The sequence below is a fragment of the Balaenoptera musculus genome, chromosome 9 (genome assembly GCF_009873245.2).
Source record: "Balaenoptera musculus isolate JJ_BM4_2016_0621 chromosome 9, mBalMus1.pri.v3, whole genome shotgun sequence".
NCBI lineage: Eukaryota > Metazoa > Chordata > Mammalia > Artiodactyla > Balaenopteridae > Balaenoptera > Balaenoptera musculus.
The window spans coordinates 5,311,863-5,331,224 of NC_045793.1; the positions used below are offsets into that span (position 1 = coordinate 5,311,863).

Below are 19,362 nucleotides of genomic sequence, written 5' to 3' on the forward strand. Positions count from 1 at the left end.
CTTTTAACTGAGTACTGTTCATTATTTGTGCATTTCATAGGTAAATGGTTTATAGAAGTCACATTCCCTTGACATGGTCCTTGTGGAACAATAATCAACTTATCAATCAAAATTAAAATGAGAGTTTTAATTTGTATCCTTGGGATATTGTAATTTTAGATCCACCCAAGACCTACACCCAGGATGGTGTATGTTTGACTGAATCAGGGATGACTCAGTTACAGAGCCTCACAGTTACTGTTCCAAGAAGAAAACGGTCAAAACCAAAGTTGAAGTTGAAGATCATAAATCAGAATAGCGTGGCCGTCCTTCAGACCCCTCCAGACATCCAATCAGAGCATTCAAGGGATGGTGAAATGGATGATAGTCGAGGTAATACTTACATATTTTCCATGGAATATGTTTGCAAAAATAAAGAATATAAAAGAGCTTTTAAAATTATTTGATTTATCTAAGAGTAGATCCTGCTGACTTAGAAGGTAACCCTTGGTGTGACACTGTCCTACATGAGTGGTCTTCTTAGACCTTGCCTTTTCAGGTTCTCTTCGTTTCATGTATCCTTTTAGAACAGACCTATATTACAGAAATTTCCAGGAGCACCATATTTTTGAAGGTCACAGATCTTTTCAGATCTTTTCAGGGTTTGCCAGATAGCTGCATAAACCTCTTCAGATGCTGTGAACTTGGATTCCATGGTTAAGTTAAAGTAGAACTCCGTGCAATCTAGAAATGAAAAACCATCATTAATGCTCAAATATAAGCTTATATTCACAGATGCTCATCATAAACCATCTGTTTATAAACATTTTCTTGATCAGGTTTTTCTAGCTGAATTTTCTTGAGATGAAAAAATAATTTTAGTGGCATTAAATTCAACATGAGTTTTATTTTTGCTTATCTCTGAAGAAGATCACCATAGGCTTGTTTGTTTTTAGGATGGTTATTTCTTTTCAGTTGATTCAAAAATAAAGTAATAATTGCTTTTGTTCCATCACATCTTATCATTCACCAGTATTTATTGAATGCCTGCTGTGTGCCAGATGTTGGAAGTCATGTCAGTGAGCAAAGCAGATAAAATTCTCTGCTCATGGAACTTACATTTTAATGTTAGCAGAAAAGATCATTAAAAATACGTAACATAATAAGTTAATAAAGATGTGTTTGGCAAGTGCTGTTGAGAGGACTTGGGAGCACAGACAGTGGCTGAGGGCCCAGATGAACTGGAAGCCATATGTAAGCACCGACTTTAAAGAGTTGAGTGAGCCACTCGATTATCTGAGGAAAGAGACAACGGGAAAGACCCTGGGTGGGATGTGCCTATACGTTTGCTGAACATCGTGGAGAAGAGTGTGTCCAGCACAGTGAGCAAAGGGATAAAGGCCTGTGATGAGATCAGAGATGTGAGGAGAGGTGGGGTGGCTCAGTAGGTCCTGTAGGACCATAAAGATGATGCTTAAGGCATTTACTGTAAATGGAATGGGAGGTTGTTGGAGGTATCTGATGAGAACAGTGGCAAAATCTAACTTATATTTTAAAAGGTACACTCTGCTGTGATGTAAACAGACTTTTAAGCCCAAGAGTTGTAGCAGGTAGCTCAGGCAGGAGGCTCTTGCAGTGGTCCAGGTGAGAGATGATGGTGGCTTAGAATGGGTCTGTGTGTGCTCCTGTTATTTTATCAACTAATCCTCACATTTCTTTCGCAGTAGTGTGTTTTTGGGTCTGTGTGGTTGGAGAAAAGCTTTCTGATGCTTATGTATAACTCGTTTTCAAGTACCATTGAACAGAAGTTCATTTTGAAGTTTTAAGTGATTTGAGGCTTGTGAAGAAGTAGTCTGTGTATCTGGGAGGAATTGACCTGATTACCATCAGCCAAAGTACAGTGAAGAATTGCAGTTTCTGAGGATATCAGAAAATGCCTGAAAAATGGTTCCATAGTCCCTTAAATCTGAGAAATGCTGCATTTCACAAAATTTGAAAGGTTTCTTGGTAGTACACACTAATTCCCAAAGTATGAAATTATAGAGGGAATAAATGTTTGTTGATGTTTGTTTAAAAACAAAACATCAATAGGAAGACCTGAGAAGGTTTTCCCTATGACTACCGTTCTGTAAAACAACAGTGTGAGAAATGGTGGATATTTCTACAGCTGTACAGTTTCCAAATTGAGGCTGCCAGCAGGGATATCCCCATAGAAGTAATACTGTCCATCATATTATACACATAATACGTACGTAATTTTAGATTCCACAGGACTCGACAAAGTCCAAATGAACTTGTGATGCTCCTGAAATATTGCAGCAATACTCACCTTTTTGGGGGTTGTTTTTGTTCATTTTTAAACTCTTCTGATAAACGTTTCTTAAGGAAAATGAGTCATAAACAATCACCTTAGCGTATCAGAAACAAACTTGTGCAATAAAAGCAGGCTCATGGGATCTGGATAGCCTGTTAGTGCAAAAAAACCCAAATCTAAAGAAAATAAAACTGCTCTCTGTGTCTCAAGAGTGGGAGCGCAGGGGGGGAAAAAAAAAAGGGGGAACACAGGGACTTCCCTGGTGGCGCAGTGGTTCAGAATCCACCTGCCAGTTCAGGGGACACGGGTTCTATCCCTGCTCCGGGAAGATCGCACATGCCGCGGAGCAACTAGGCCCGTGCAACACAACTACTGAGCCTGCGCTCTAGAGCCCATGAGCCACAACTGCTGAGCCTGCGTGTCACAACTACTGAAGCCCGTGCACCTAGAGCCCATGCTCCGCAACAAGAGAAGCCACCACAATGAGAACCCCGCGCACTGCAACGAAGAGTAGCCCCCACTCGCTGCAACTAGAGAAAGCCCGTGCGCAGCAACGAAGACCCAATGCCCACAAAAATAAATAAATAGATTTATTTAAAAAAAAAAAAACGAAAACGAGTGGGAGCACAGTGCTTCCCTCTCAGTTGCTGCCCCCCCCCCCCCGCCCCCCGTGGACCCTCACAGCACGGTGGGGACATCGGGAGGTGGGGAGTGGGACCGCGCCCAGGCTGTGGCAGGCAGGGTGTGGGGCAGATTGAGAGGAAGCAGCCGGGTGGGTCAGTTATCACCTCCTGCGATTTGTTAACGGTCATTTCCTCAACGCTTTAAATTTTGTTTTTGGGCAAGTAATATATTCACATGTTTTAAAACTGCACAAGAATAAGGGTGTTTCTCTTTTCCCTGTCCTGCCAGCTCACTCCTCCAGAGGCAGCCGTTCTTTGTGTCCTTCCAGAGGTGTTTGGTTCATGTACAAGCACATGGATATATATTTTGTGTTCCTTTTGTCTTACTGTTCTTGCTTTTATGTTATTCTTCATTTTTCATGGCCTCATTTTTCATATTCCTTTGTATGGATGTAAGTAACTCAGTTCCCCAAACTGATAAGACCTTTAGGGGTTTTGTTTGTTTGTGTTTTCAGTCTTTTATTGTGTGTTTCCTGAGATTTCATGTATTCCTCCTTGTTTCTCTCCCTCATTTTTGGTGGACATACCTTCTGTTGTGTCTTGAGAGAGAATGCATGGAAGGTAAATTTGAGAGGTTATGTACTTCTGAAAATGTACCCTCCCACCTGACTGATCTTTTCCAGGTTGGAATTCAATTTTCTTTCAGCATTTTGAAGTCATTGATCCAGTGTCTTTTAGTTCCTGGTATATAGGGAACTTGATACCTTTTATATGATGCCATTCTCTCTGGAAGCTCTTGGGATTTTAGGAAATTCTTTGTCTGCAGTGTTCTGAAATTTGATGAAGATATGTCTATTTCAGTCTGTTATGGATGTTTTTCCTTTCTTTTGTTGGGCACTGAGTGGTCCCTTTCGTCTGCCATCTCATACCCCTCAGTGTTAGGAAATGTTCTTGAAACCGTTGGTTCTTCCCCTTGGTGCCCCCTCTTCTTTTTCTTGACCCTGCTATTCAGGTGTGAAACCCACTCAGCCCATTCTCCCTGTCTTTTCTCTCCTCCTTTCCAGCTCAGGTCTTTGCATTTTACTCTAAAGTAAATTTTTTATTTTATTTTTCTATCCCTCTACTGATTTTCATTTTTGTTTTGTTTTCAAATATCATGGATTAATTTCCAAGAGCTTTCTTTCCTTCCTTTGCATGTTCCTTTTCATAGCATCCTGTTCTTGCCTCATGAATGTTTTATCTTACCTGTTGGAGGATTAAAAAATTGTTTCTAATGTTTTATTTTTCCTGCATAGTCTTTCAATTCCCAGTTGCATTTTGTGGTCTGAGGTCTCTATCTTTCATGTGATAGATAATCCTTGGTTGTCCGTGTGTGATTAAAAGTGAGGACTAAAAGTGGTGACTGGAAAAATAAATTAATAATTTTTTTAAAAAATAAGGAATGAGTGATTAAAAATGATGAAAATCTTCGGGTTTGTGGGTGGTATTTGTTGACTAAGCTTTTGTGATCTGTGCTCACTATTTGGAAAATCCCCTAGTGTCAGTACCTTTAGACAATTTTCTTGGACTGGTCAGGTTTCCCAGAAGAATCTTCCTGTCTCCTGCTTGGACAGTAGAGGTTTAGCTGCTGGCTTTCTGGGAGTTTAGTGGGGAAAGGCCCCAGGGGAGAGAGTGTCAGCATTTAACATGCCTGTAGTCACTTAATCCTGTTTTCAGTCCATGACCCCAGTGTTGAGTTTGAGTGTCTGAGTCCCAAATCCTGTGAGTGTGAATGGCAGCCTCCCAGTGTGTGAAGTTGGGAAGGTCATAGGGATTATGGCTTCCGTAGTTAATATGAATATAAAACTCTCTTTGCTTTAGCTGCCTCCCACCCATTTCCAAAGGTACCTGGCTCTGCCAGTTCTTCAACCTTTTGAGGTTTGTGATAAAACTGGATTTTTTTCTTGGTTCCTTCCACTTTCAACTGAGAATTTGCATTTCCTGAGTCAGTTATTATTCATCTCTCTGCTTTCTCCTTCCAAAATTGTGGCTTTTCTTTTTTCCTGTTTTTTCTGTCTTTGTGGATTTATCTTTTAAAAATAGATTGCTTAAAAAAAAAAAAAAAAATAGATTGCTTTACTGTATATAGGGTTTTGGGAGAGTGAAATTAGATACATGAATTTAGTCTACCATCTTAAACGTAAATCCCCTTTCATATATTTCAGTGGGTTTATTTTAAGGTAAATAATTGCTAGTTTGTTACCTTTGGTGTTTGCTAAGTTTCAGTAAATAAATAAATAGATAAAATTTTCATGGTTTAATCTTAGCTGTAGAAAGCAGTTATCAGATTGTTATAGAATTGACCTTAAACATTGACCTAATATTATTGAAAACAAATACACTGCTCGTGGTATTATAGAAATATGCATAATACTTAAAAGATTGAAGAAAAGTGTTAACAATTTATTGTTAAATGTATTTGATAACTTTTTTTCCCCTAAAACACAGCGTAAAGCATATACAGCTTGAAAAGTTTTGATTACCATGGTTTTAAAACAGCATTCTTCTCTAAGAACTGAGCTTTTGTATGCATTGCTTAGTTTCATTGTTTACTTCATTTGGTGAAAAATTTGTTGAACACCTATTACGTACCATGCTGAGGATGCAGCTGTTAATAAGAGTCTTAGATAAGGAGAATATAGTCTAGCAAGGAAACAGACATTAAAAGAACCAATTAAAATGAAGCATAATGTTAACGTACAGGAGCATGTATAACTATGGGAATTCTCTAAGAAAGTGATGGTTATAATAAATCCTGAGGGCTTTCCTGGTGGCGCAGTGGTTAAGAATCCACCTGCCAATGCAGGGGACACGGGTTCGAGCCCTGGTCCGGGAAGATCACACGTGCCACCGAGCAACTAAGCCCGTGAGCCACAACTACTGAGCCCTTGCACCACAACTACTGAAGCCCGCGCGCCTAGAGCCCGTGCTCCACAAGAGAAGCCACCACAATGAGAAGCCCGTGCACCGCAATGAAGAGTAGCCCCTACTCGCCGCAGCTAGAGAAAGCCTGCGTGCAGCAACAAAGACCCAACGCAGCCAAAAAAAAAAAAAAAAAAAAAATCCTGAAAGATGGGTAGGTGGAAGGTGGCAGAGGTGGGGAGGCAGTGGAGAGGGAGCTTGATGTGCTCAGGGAGCTGAACGTAACTTGCATAGTGGGAGTGAGATAAAGCTGGGGAGTTCACAGGACACTGTTACAATGGGCCTTACGATTTGACTTTCATTTTGAGGCCACTGGGAAGACATTAAAGGATTTTTGAGCAGAAAATTGATACTTTTCAATTGATAAATTGATATTTATAGAAACATCATTTAGGCTGCAATGTAAAGAACTGATTGGAGAGGAAGTTAAGCATGGAGGCAAGGAAGAACAGGAGGGGAGGGAATGCAGTAAGTCACGATTGGACTGAGGTGGTAGTTGAGAGAAATAAAATGCCCTTGGGAGATATTGAGGAGTCCTGATTGAAGGAGAAAAGAAATTAGGAATTGTCAAGGCTGTCTCCTAGGAACCTGGCTTCTGCATGGTACGTTTCCATGTCTTCATGATGATAGGTAAATCCTGGGAAAGGGAGAAGGTTCATCTTAAATTAGTAGTTCAATTTTGTATATAAAGTTTTCAGTAACTAGGTAATATCTAATTACAGATGAGTTGGAGCTCAAGAGAGTTCTAGGCTAGAGAGACAGCCTTGGGGTCCTGGACCTGAAGACATAATTAAAAGCAAGGGAATGATAGGTTAAATGCAGATTGATTTGTAATTGTCTTTGGGAGCATTCTCTGTGTGTTTCCCCTTCCCTGATTCTTATGTTTCATTTCCTGAGAACATTGCACTAATTAGCATGAGTTCTGCAGCCCTTAGGGGGCCTTTTCTGTCTCTATACTTTCCCTGTCAACCGGGATGCATGATTAGAATGGCTCGGCAGCCACTTTGCTTTGTATTTCCTGTTACATAGGAATTGTGTATTTGATAGCTTTTTCAATTTTATCTGTACATTTACTTTTTTCCAGAAGGAGAACTTATGGATTGTGATGCAAAATCAGAATCTAGTCCTGAACGGGAAGCTGTGGATGATGAAACTAAGGGAGTAGAAGGAACAGAGGGTGTCAAAAAGAGAAAAAGGAAACCATACAGACCAGGTATAGTGCCTGAGCTAGACATCTTAGTATAATCAAAACTTATTTATATTTTAAGAAAAATATAATATTGAGGGCTTCCAATATAATGAAATAATCAGGATGAAATATAACTTCTTAAGAACTCTCTAAGCTGAAACTTAGAGAGTTTTTTAGGCTGCGCTGTGCGGCCTGCGGATCTCAGTTCTCCAACCAGGGATCGAACCTGGGCCCTGCTGCATTGGGAGCGCAGGGTCTTAACCACTGGACTGCTCGGGAAGTCCCCAGAACTTGTAGGCTTTTTTAGGCAGTTATTAATGTCTGTTTACCAGTGAATGAGGTAGTATATTGAATCAGTTCAATCTTTATTCTTCTGATTGTTTATATTTTATTGATAAGAGTGATCTAAATACCTTTTGATGCGTAAGGAAGAACTTTGTGTTTGTTTTCTGCTAGACCTTAAAAGGTAACCTTCCTTACAGATGAGCCACATTTATAACAGGGGCCTAGATTAGCTTCGTCCAAATCACTGTATGAAAATGATTTCATTTCTTCATGATTATGAGGCTTATAAGTGCGCTTACTTTTTTAGACACTGCCAAATTCCTTCCAGGAACTTATAGTTAAATGTTGGGGTTTTTTTGTTTTTTCTTTTTCTGCCTTACATGGAAGTCATCCATGTAAGGGACCCATTTGAGGGGCCCATTAGGTCACAAAGTATATTGTTAGACAACTATCATATGACAGAAGCTGTTAGTGTTACTATGTGTCAGGCACTATTCTCAGCACTTACATCTATTTATTTAGTGCTTATCACATGTGTATAGGAGATACTATACATTATCCCTTTTTCACCAGTGAGGTAACTGAACCAATGAAAAGTTAAATAACCTGCCCAAAGTCTAGTAGTAACCAGAATTACACAGTTTGACTCTAGATTCCGTGCTCTTACTACAGAGCTCATGTCTAAGAACTTTAGGAATAACTAGACACATTAGCCCAGAAGTCATGTTGATTTTTGTTTGGATCATCTAGTTTAGTTTGTATCTTGTATCTGTTCTCCCTCAGCTAACATACAAATAATTTGAATGATGATCTATGAGTTACTAACATTAAGGGAACAAGCATAATTTACTATAATGTTTACCCTGACATCGTTTAGGAGAAGAAATACATGCAGTCTTCTGTACTTTAATGAATTTGTATTCCTATTTGGTTAGTAATGAGGTAACAATAACTTTGATCTCTTTTATTTGCTTATTTCCAAACTCTTGTATTTTGCATTAAAATGAGATTATTGATTTAAGTTAACCCATATTGAATTTGGGAAATGCCTCACTGTTTAAGCAATTGCACCCTCCTTACTGTGGAATTACAGGGAGAAATTAGTAGTTATTTACAAGATTACCTAATTTCTGTTTTGGATAGGTATTGGTGGATTTATGGTACGACAAAGAAGTCGAACTGGGCAAGGAAAAACCAAAAGATCTGTGATCAGAAAAGATTCCTCAGGCTCCATTTCTGAGCAGTTACCTAGCAGAGATGATGGTATGGTACTGATTTTGTTTGATTTAACCCTCTTATCTTGATATCCCCATTGAAAAGAACTACCCTAAATAATGTTACAATGACAACCTTATTGCTTCTTAGTGATGAAAGGATTTGAGTGCCTGTAAAGTTCATATCTGCAATATAGAAATTAGGTTTGATAAGAAAATTATTTAAATCCAATCAATTATATTGCTTTGAGATTACTTTAACAAGGTTTCCCCCACCCCCCCCTTACCCTCTCTTATGTTAAATATAAACAATTTAGGGACTGAATCACATAGTTATGTCTGGTACTTTCTGGCCATCTCACAAAAGGCCTTTCTTTGCCTGCATTAGCTGCTTGGCATAAAATTGGAAACTTTTTAGACTATGTAGTTGAAAGTGACAGCGTATCCCAATAATTTATAACTTGTATAGTGTTTTAGAAATATATCTTCCAATTATTAGTCTGTCATTGTTACTTAGAGTTTCAAAGAAAGCTAAATCATTGCTTAAGTCATAGCTTAAGAATTGGTCCTAATGAAGACTTTGCAGTCAGTATGGTCACGATCTGTACACTTTCTGTATTTTAAATATTTTATATAGACTCTGAAGAAAAAAGATGTTTTTATCATATTCTTTGAATAGAGTTCTTTTATTACTATGTGATAGGGTTTTGGCCTGTGAATGAATTTCAGAAAAATTGCTGCACATTTTTAAAAGGAAGCACCATAATGGTTTTAAAGAAGTTTCTAATATGACTTAACATGGCTGTAATAAGCCCCAGTTAAGAAATGTGATATGTTCAATGAAACTATTTTTTTGTTTTCCATCTTTGTCTCTATTTTGTCTTCTATATAATTTTAGTTTTATCGTTTAGTTCAGTATTTTTCATTTGTGTCATCCAGTGTCATCCACTGAGTTTTTAATTTATTATGCATTTATCCTTTTCTAAACTACTTTTTTGATATTTTAACACTTCGTAGCTTCTTTTTACAGCTTATTCCTCTCCGTTTCAGTTGATTTAGAATATAATATTTCTAAAACCTTTGCATATCTGATTCTACTCTGTATCTCCTGGCCCTGTCTCCTAGTGCCTCATTTTGTTGTGTTTATGGTGTGAGATAGATACATATACATTAAACAGCAACAAAACTTCTTTTAAACTGTGAGCTCATATTCTTTAGAACATTCTCTGAACTTTTTGAGGACTGAAGTGAAGGTTGGTTACTTCAGAGAATATTTGTTGCCAGGAACATGAGGTGCTACTCCCCTAGGACTCCTTTAAGCTAAATTCTTAGCTTGAAGTTTTTTGGTCCACCTATGTTATATAAATTCAGATTTCTTATATATCAGGGCTGTACTGAGTTTATGAACTCTCAGGGAAGATTTTCATTTTTTTGCCTTTCTACCCAGCACCTTATTCAGTGACAAGATGACAAGCAGTTTTCTTTGCTGTCAGGTTAGGGAGGTGGTGGTGAGTGATGTGTGGAGGACCAGGGGAACGGGAGGGTGTGTTTCTTGTTAAACCAGCCCTGGTGTGGAGTCCTTCAGGGTCCCACCTTTATACCAGGCAGCTTCTGGTTAATCTCTGCACCTTGGGAAGAGGCTGTAGGCTTTGTCTTCTATTCCCCATTCCTCATAAGGCTCTGAAAACTGGAGTTCAAGGTCACTAGATTTTAGCAAAATTTCAGAGAGCTTTATTTAGTTCTTTGCTTATTTCTGTGGTTCCTATTTTACCTTAATTTTTGGTCTTGGAGAATTCTTTATTTTCTGTTTCGATTACTGCTGTATTTTTTTTAAAATGTTTATCCACTATGTTTAGTGGTTTTCAGTCCACCTATGTAGTCTGGCAACAAAAGTGCCCACATTGATTTTCAGAAGGCGTGTGCCTTTTGCCTGAAGTATGTGAGAGTATCATTTGATTGCTTGCTTACCTGCTTTAAGCGGTGTACTTGTTTCTTTGCTAATTTCATAGTCCAACATTTTGGATTTTTGATTTTAAATTTGATCATTCATAGCATATTTATGATCATATTCATAGACAGTCATATATTATCACAATATGTATGTACTCCAGATACCTAATTTGCAGTAAATCCCTGAGCTTGGAATTGCTGGATTGAAGGACACACATTTTTTAAAAGACTTTTGTTAGATAGTCCCAATAAACTTTAGCAAAAGGTTGTACCTGCTAAATTCCCTTTAGAAGTGTTCGAGTAGCCATTTATCCATACTCATTAGCACTGAGTATGTATTTTCCTTTTTTTAATCTTTAACAAAATGTCAACATTAAAAAAAATCAAGTTTCTGCTTTGTGAATAAGAAAATACTCATTAAGAAACAATGGGAAGCATGCTGATAATAAGTAGACATGAAATGAATTTTTTATGATACTTAAAAATTAATAAACTTACTTTGAGGTCTTTTCATGAAAAAGCTCATTTGTCAAGTCATTATGCTGTGTACCTTAAACTTGTATGTCAGTTATATCTCAATAAAACTGAAAGAAAAAGGAAAAAGCTTGTTTATGTGGAACTGTGTGTATGTTGGTAAGTTATAAAATTACTTTTGGTGGGCTTATCTGAAAATTTTAAATACCACATATTTATAAATGTGACTATTGTTTCAGGCTGGAGTGAGCAGTTACCAGATACTCTAGTTGATGAATCTGTTTCTGTCACTGAAAACACTGAAAAAATAAAGAAGAGATACCGAAAAAGGAAAAATAAGCTTGAAGAAATTTTCCCTGCCTATTTACAAGTAATATTTTGCTTTATATTATATATTGGTTAATGAAAGAAACGTAAAGTGATGTATCGAGTTTTGAAAAATAGTTTTGTTGTTTTTGTACATGTTTTAATCAGTCATCATAAATGCCATTTTGTGCCTTCCAGAAGCCCTTAAAAATTACATTTATCTTCTTTGTGCTTTGATACTTTTTACAAAGTTCTGTTTTTAATCCCAGTTTTTCATTTATAAATTTCATAAGACACACAAGAACTCTTTGGCTGGGAAAAGCTCATTCTTCCAAACCAGTCATGCCTGTGTGCTCTGCAAACGCAAGTCTGGTGGACAGCTTCCTTTGCTAGTACAGGTTACAGTAATTATGTTCACTGAATGATGATGGGTTTTTAGCCGCCAGAATTATAGCTTTAATAATATTTACCACTTTTAGAGGCCTAGTGAACCAAAGGTTTAGGCTGAATTGTTTTTGTTTTCTAAAATGTACATCAGGAAAATATCCCTTGATGTGAAGAAGTTGTTTGATAGATGTAAATAGAAATCCTTCTAGTTCATCTTGTAAACATTAAGTCACAGAAGAGTTCAAGGCCATGTGGCCCATTGGAAAGAGCCTCACATCAGAAATAGGACTAAGCTGTAATGGCTGGCTCAGCCATAGGTCATTCTAGGTCCTTGAGCATGTAATTCATCCTTCCTTGGCCTCTCTTCCTTCATGTGTAGAAATTGAATTGGATCAGACTGTCATTGAGTGTCCATCTGATCTGTCCCTCCCACACAGCTGTGGCCAGCATAGATAGCTCTTCATTGCTTGAGTTGTAATGTTTCTTTTAAACCTTAATTTTCCAATTAGCTACTACTAATTTAATTGGTTTTAAAATGCATTTCCTTTCAATTAACATACAGCTTCCTCAATTTTTTTTAGTAATTAGAAGTATAAAATTCAAATACTCATTTGAATAAAATGTCTTCTTATTTATTAAATAAGACTTTAAAGCATAAGTACCTTAAGTATATAATAATATTTATGAGTGTGAATTTTTGTTAGACAACTAACATCATAAAGGCAGTGTCCATTTTAAAGAGTTCAGTCTTTAAAGTCAGAGTCCTGGGTTTGAATGCCACTCTGCTACCAGTTAGCTATGTGATTTTGTTTTATTTAACATCTCTGTGCCCCAGTTTTCTCATCTATAAAACTGTGGTAATACCTACTGTACAGAAATGTTGAGAGATGAAATAAGAATTGTGGATGTAAAGTGCTTAACTCTGCACCTTACATTTTATGTATCTTTAATAAATGTTTTATTTTCCCCTTATTCCCTTCACATACCCATTCATTCTAGCTTTGTACCTTTTAAAAATATATAACAGTAATTTTATTGTTCAGGAAATAGAACCATTTATTGTTTAGATTATATTTAATTGCATCCTTTGTGTTGTCTCCTATGCCCTTCACCTCCCATCTTAATAGTCCTTCCTGGGAGTATTAAGTAGATGGCATGCCCTCCTCCTCCTCCTGTTGATCGTTCTGTAAAGTGTAATGTACATTTAGGAAGCTTTCTTTAGCTTTTTTTTTTTTTTTTTTTTTAATGGCTGTGTTGGGTCTTCGTTTCTGTGCGAGGGCTTTCTCTAGTTGTGGCAAGCGGGGGCCACTCTTCATCGCGGTGCGCGGGCCTCTCACTGTCGCGGCCTCTCTTGTTGTGGAGCACAGGCTCCAGACGCGCAGGCTCAGCAATTGTGGCTCACGGGCCCAGCTGCTCCGCGGCATGTGGGATCTTCCCAGACCAGGGCTCGAACCCGTGTCCCCTGCATTGGCAGGCAGATTCTCAACCACTGCGCCACCAGGGAAGCCCCTCTTTAGCTTTTTAATGAAAGTATTGATATGAAAACTGACCATTTCATACTTTTGCAAAAGAGCCTTTAAAAATAGTGGATCTGATTTCCTGATTACTGCTGTAATCTAAATCTGTTGATCTGGATTGTTTATTTTGGTGTACAGGTGTAATTCCCCTGTTGTACATCAGTAATATATAGCTTTTTTTGATGTGCAGGAACCTTTTGTGATAGTACTATTTCTTGGACATCTTGTGGTAGCACTTGTATTTTTTTTCGCCATTGTTCAGGGTTGGGGTGGGGCATACATAGTACATAGCGATGAAAACCCGCCAGGAATTCAGTGACAGTGTTTTTCTAGCTTTTCTTTATTAATCACAACAGTGTCAAGATAAACTGTAAATAATTGTATAATCCACCCAGTAGAAATAGTTACCTGGCCTATTAAGAGCTGGTGGTACCACATGGCCATAGGAACCCCTGTAGCAGATCTGAAGTCTCCAGGTTCTGGTCATCACTGAACATTATTAAGTCACAAACCAGGTGGAGCCGCTCCCTTATGTTAACTGCGGGAAACAAAAAGCCACCGAAGTAGTAAGAATGTAACAGTTTTTGATAAATACCACTAAATTCGTCATGGGTCATATTAAGGAAAAATTCTTGCTAATGGTGGTCTCAGATTTCTCAAATTTATACTGAAGGCATTAAGTAAATGATCTATAAAGTTCTAAGATGCTTTCCTAATGATAAAAGCATTGCTAGTATAAGAAACAAATCATCTCCTGCCCAGTGCTCTATCTTTGTGGGTTTTCAAATTTCTTTTTCATAGTGAAACAACTTCATTTTAAAAAAGTGAAAATTTCAAATCAAATATTCATCACTTCTACCAGACTTCACATACCTCCTCCCCTATCCCTTTTCAAAACTTAACAGCTTGGTGTTTATCCTTTCAGAACTTTTAAAATAGTTTATTTTTGCATAGTCTTGGTTTGTATTTTATGTTTTGCTGGACATATCACTCAACTTGCTTTCTTTTAATATTTTAGAGCTTCTTTTTTTGACAGCATAGTTCTACATCCTTTTTAAAAACTGATGTATTTTATAGTATGGATATCTATAATTTATTTAGTCATATGCTTTTTGACAGACATTGAGTCTGTTTTCTCTTTTTGGTATTACTAAAAAATGCTGCAGTGAACCTTTTTTGTGTATGTGTCTTTGGCAAAAGGGTATTAAATGTTGGTAGTTACTGCAAAATTGCCCTCCACCAAGAATCCCCTTTCCAGACAGACCACATTATAGAAAATAGAGTTCTGGGGTTGAAGTAAGTGAAGGGGGTCCCCAGTGCTTCCTTTTGTTCTCTTTATTGACACTTGAGAAGTTAGGGGGAGATCTAGAGCTGTAAGGAGCCTAGCTTGAAAGAGTGGTCTCTACAGTAGAGCAAGTATATGGAAATGGAGAAAAGTTAATATGAGTAAATGGATAAAAAGCCAAAGCCTTTAATAGCTGTACATTTTGTACATGTAGTTTGTTTAAAATGACTATAAAAACCCTCTTTCAGATTTATAGCATGTGACGTCTTTCATGTGGTTGTATGCATCAGTATGAGAATACTAAATCTATCTGAAGTATATAAATATTAAAGCTGTAGATCAAACCCTTGTGCTATCCTCTGTAGATAATCTATAAATATTAATAATCATGAAGTTTTAGTTTTTCTTATAATATGAATTAAGGTGCCATGGTATTATAAATTTATCCATTTTTAAATTTAATTGTAATCTAATCTGGGAGTATCGAATTATTATACTGCAGTTGGTAGAAACATATTTGACAGAATTGTGTGGTTTTATTTGCATAATTTTATTTGATTCTTGTAAAAAAAACGAAAAACCTTATTTTTAAAATTCCGGTCAATTCTTTATATAAAAGAATTGACAGGCTGTCTCTATAATTATTTATATATTTCTATATTCAATTTTTATATTGTTAAATACTGAGCTTTTCTGTTATTTCTGCCTTCTTATCAAAATGATGACAGAATGATCTGTTCTCATTTTAGAATTTTATAAGTCAATTGTTCTCATATGTGCTTATCTTTATCTAGGAAGCTTTCTTTGGAAAAGATCTTCTAGATACAACTAGACAAAACAAACTAAGTTTAGATAATCTATCAGAAGATACAGCTCAGCTTTCTTACAAAACAAACATGAACACAAATTTCTTGGATCCTTCCTTAGATCCACTACTTAGTTCATCCTCAACGCCGGCAAAACCTGGAACTCACGGTATGTGAAATCAGTGACAAACTTTTCTTTATCGAATTCCATTCATCTTCCTTTTAATCAGACCTTTGAAATGCTTTAGTTTGGCCTCATATGCATTTTAAAAATTAACTTTATTGAAGTACCAGGTGTATAAGATTTATCAAATAAGTTTATCTGTGTAACAACCACTAAATCAACTCTTGTGAGTGGCGAAGGAAAATGTTCGGTTTACAGTTTGCTGAGGGTAAATGTAAGGGAGGATAATTAGGCCATAGTTGGTGAGTTATAAATATAATAATCTTCAACTCAAGGTAGATTTTTGTTAATTACATAGCCCCAGGAAATTCAAAAGAGGAAAAGAGTGCTGTAGCTGAGAACGGGCTGTTCCACTGTGATAATAAAGTGAAATATATTTTAGATCAGCTTCTCACTACCGACAGTTTGGGCCAGATGAACCTTTGTTGGAGGAGGGAGGCTGTCCTGATATTAGCAGCATCTCTGTCCTCATGATGTCATAATGACCAAAAATGTCTCCAGATATCGCCAGATGTCCCTGCAAAACTGTCCCCTGTTGAGACCCACTGCCCTAGCTATAGTGAATATGGGGACTACTTAGAATCAGAGAAAGGTATGAGAGCTTAATGTTTATTAAGTAATATTAACGTCAACAAGGCTCTCAGAGTTTAACTAGTTTGGTATCACAAAGTTTTTCCTCCACTTCTGTATTTTTATCTTACTTTCAATTAGAAATTTAATGTTCTTCTGACAGGCTTCCTTTTGCCATTGAATTACATTTGTTACTCATTTAATTTTATAAACTCAATTTGGAAAACAATCTTAAGGCAGTAGCCTTCCACTGAAAGATGACTTTTGATATATTAAGTAGTTACAGCTTCATTAACTTACCACTATCCTGGATTGAAATACAGGCTTTCATTTTTTATTTTAACTTCTTGAAATAATTAGAAGCAATCTTATCCCCCTGTTATTCGAATGCACACGTCCAGCACGGGAGTAAAGGCCATGCTCTTTGTTTAATGTTAGCAGATCATTTTACTTCAGTTCTGTTGTTTTGAGTACTTACCTGCTCTGATCCATGTTAACATGTTGTTAAAATAATGCATAGTGGAAGACTTGTCGGCCCTTCAAAGGATGTCTTACTCTGAAGGGTATCTTATAAAAGTCTTGACTAGCCATTTAAAGACTTACATAGAAGGAAATTGCCCTTGAGTTTTTATAAGGAAGAGAACTGAGGTTGGAAGGAGACATATTGTGACTGGAAAGACATTGCTGTACACTATTTTTTTTTTTTTAATAAATTTTATTTATTTATTTATTTATTTTTGCTGTGTTGGGTCTTCGTTTCTGTGCGAGGGCTTTCTCTAGTTGTGGCAAGTGGGGGCCACTCTTCATCGCGGTGCGCGGGCCTCTCACTGTCGCGGCCTCTCTTGTTGCGGAGCACAGGCTCCAGACGCACAGGCTCAGTAGTTGTGGCTCACGGGCCTAGTTGCTCCGCGGCATGTGGGATCTTCCCAGACCAGGGCACAAACCCGTGTCCCTTGCATTGGCAGGCAGATTCTCAACCACTGCACCACCAGGGAAGCCCTGTACACTATTTTTATTCCTGTTTCCTTTATTTGAAGTTGTTTTTTCCGCAAAACTCCTGAAGAGAGAATAGTTTAATGATAAAGCCAAAATGTAGAGGACTAGAATAATACACATTTCAAAACCTAGGTTAAATATAATGTTCTGTGCAGTCGAACCACTCTCTTGCCTCTATAATGGGAATTCAAAAGTAATAGCTTCCTTTTTTAAAATACTTTATTCAATGTAGTCCATTACATCAGTTTTAATAATTTGTTGATAAGATACAAAATCTCTTCAGGTAGAGGAGAACTTTTAAAACATGGTCTTTTAAAAAACGATGGTTGTAATTTGTTTAGTAGAATTCCTTTGATTTAAAACAAACAAGCCCGCAAACCTTAACCCTGAAACAATTATCCAAAAATTTTTTTCTTTCAAGTGTACTGTTGTCTAGAGAATACATTATTGAAATAATTTTATTTCTTAAAAACTTTACAAATATTTGGGCATACAGAATTTACTTTAGCTCAATTTGAAAAATTACATTTTTATGTATGTATGAATTCTATTTGAGAAGTATATGTTTAATGGGACAAGACTATTTTCAAAGAAATATTTGATCTAGAATCTGGAGTATTTTATGTACTCCCCTCCTCTCTTTTTTTTTTTAAATTTTTAATTGAAGTATAGTTGATTTACAATGCTGTGCCAATGTCTGCCTCACAGCAGAGTGACTCAGCTATACACATATGTATTCTTTTTAAAATATTCTTTTCCATTATGGTTTATCATAGGATTTTGAATATAGTTCTCTGTGCTGTACAGTAGGACCTTGTTGTTTATCCATTCTAAATATAAATCCTTTTTTTTTTCTTAAGTAAAAATATAGTCAAAATGGATTAAAAAATTCAGATATCCCTTAACTTAAATGACTAATAAAGTTCCTGAAGGCACAGCCTAAATATTTTCCTGCTTGATGAGGCCAGAAACCCTTGTAGTTCTCCTTGACTCTTCATTATCTCACATTCCACATCTAATACATCCACAAGTTTGCCTCTCCTTCAAGTGATATCCCAAAGCCAACCACTCCTAACCTCACCCTCCCAACCACAGTTGTGCAGGCTGGTACCACCTCTCACTTAGGCCCAGGCCCGCTGACTGATCCATCTCTCCTCTTGCCAACAGGCCTTAGCCCCTCCTCCACCCCCGTTGGTTCTGCGCCTGGCAACCAGCGTTTCCCTGTAAGATGTCAGTCACACCCTCTTCTAGCAACCTTCCAACAACTTCCCATTATACAGTTGACCCCTGAACAACAGGGGTTTGAACTGCGAGGGTCCACTTCTCTGAGGATTTTTTTCACTGATACGTACAGGAGTCCTACAATCTCTGGTTGGCTGAATCTGCAGAGGTGGAAATGAGGATAGGGAGGGCCGACCAGAAGTCATATTCGGATTTTTGACTGTGTGGAGGGTTGGTGCCCCTCACCCCCATGTTGTTCAAGGGTCAAGGGTCAACTGTACTTTATACTTCAGAATAAAGCTCAGTCTTCGCCTTGACTTTTGTAAAACCATCCATAATCTTGCTTAACTGCCTTTTCAATTTCTTACCACTCTTTCCCTTTATCATTGCAAGCACTGACCCCTTGTCTTGACAAAACTCTTCCTGCTCTGGTCTTTGCATCTGCTTTTCCCTTTGCCTGAGGTACTCTTTCCATCTTAGGGCATATGCTCCCGTAGCTTGTTTAGATTTGTGCTTGGTAACCACCTTTAAAAGGCCTTCCCTGACCACTTTATCTAATATCTAACAGTATTTCCACATCTTATTCTGAATCCTTTTTTCTTTATTGCTTATCTTTATAGCACTTACACTGGTGTCATTTATTTACTGTCAAACTCCTCTGAGAAAGTAAGCCCTGGAGGGCATGCACTTTGCTTTAGTCACTTCTGTATTCCCAGTGGCTGGACCAGTGCTTGTTAACATAACCCATAGACATAATTCTGTGGGTACTCAAATATTTTCTTGAATAAATAAGTGAATTAATCAGTGTTAAGGGTAAAGCTGGAAGTAGGCATTTAACTAGATGGTATCTGGTTTATACTTTACAGGGAACTTCTAAACAGTAGGTTTGCGTTTAATATTTTATTTATCTTCTAGAGTGTTTTCCAGATGTCATTTTTAGCAATGCCACTTTCTTAATTTTTTGCTTTGTTTCTTATAACATTCTATTTCACTTTTATTGCCTATGGGTTTTATTTTAAATTTTATTTTATTAATATACAGTGGTCACAAAAACAAAAGTCTTAATTTTTAATGTTTTGTTATTGAAAATGTTGGAGTGCC

General features: G+C 37.2%; 1 protein-coding gene across 1 annotated transcript in view; it reads left to right on the forward strand.

The window, feature by feature from the left end:
* The window catches only part of KMT2C (lysine methyltransferase 2C), a 277,011-nt gene that overhangs the window by 200,745 nt on the left and 56,904 nt on the right, over positions 1–19,362 (forward strand). The window contains 5 exon segments of the mRNA XM_036863101.1: positions 160–372; positions 6,962–7,090; positions 8,495–8,614; positions 11,229–11,359; positions 15,279–15,459. Coding sequence (XP_036718996.1) covers positions 160–372; positions 6,962–7,090; positions 8,495–8,614; positions 11,229–11,359; positions 15,279–15,459 — 774 coding nt within the window.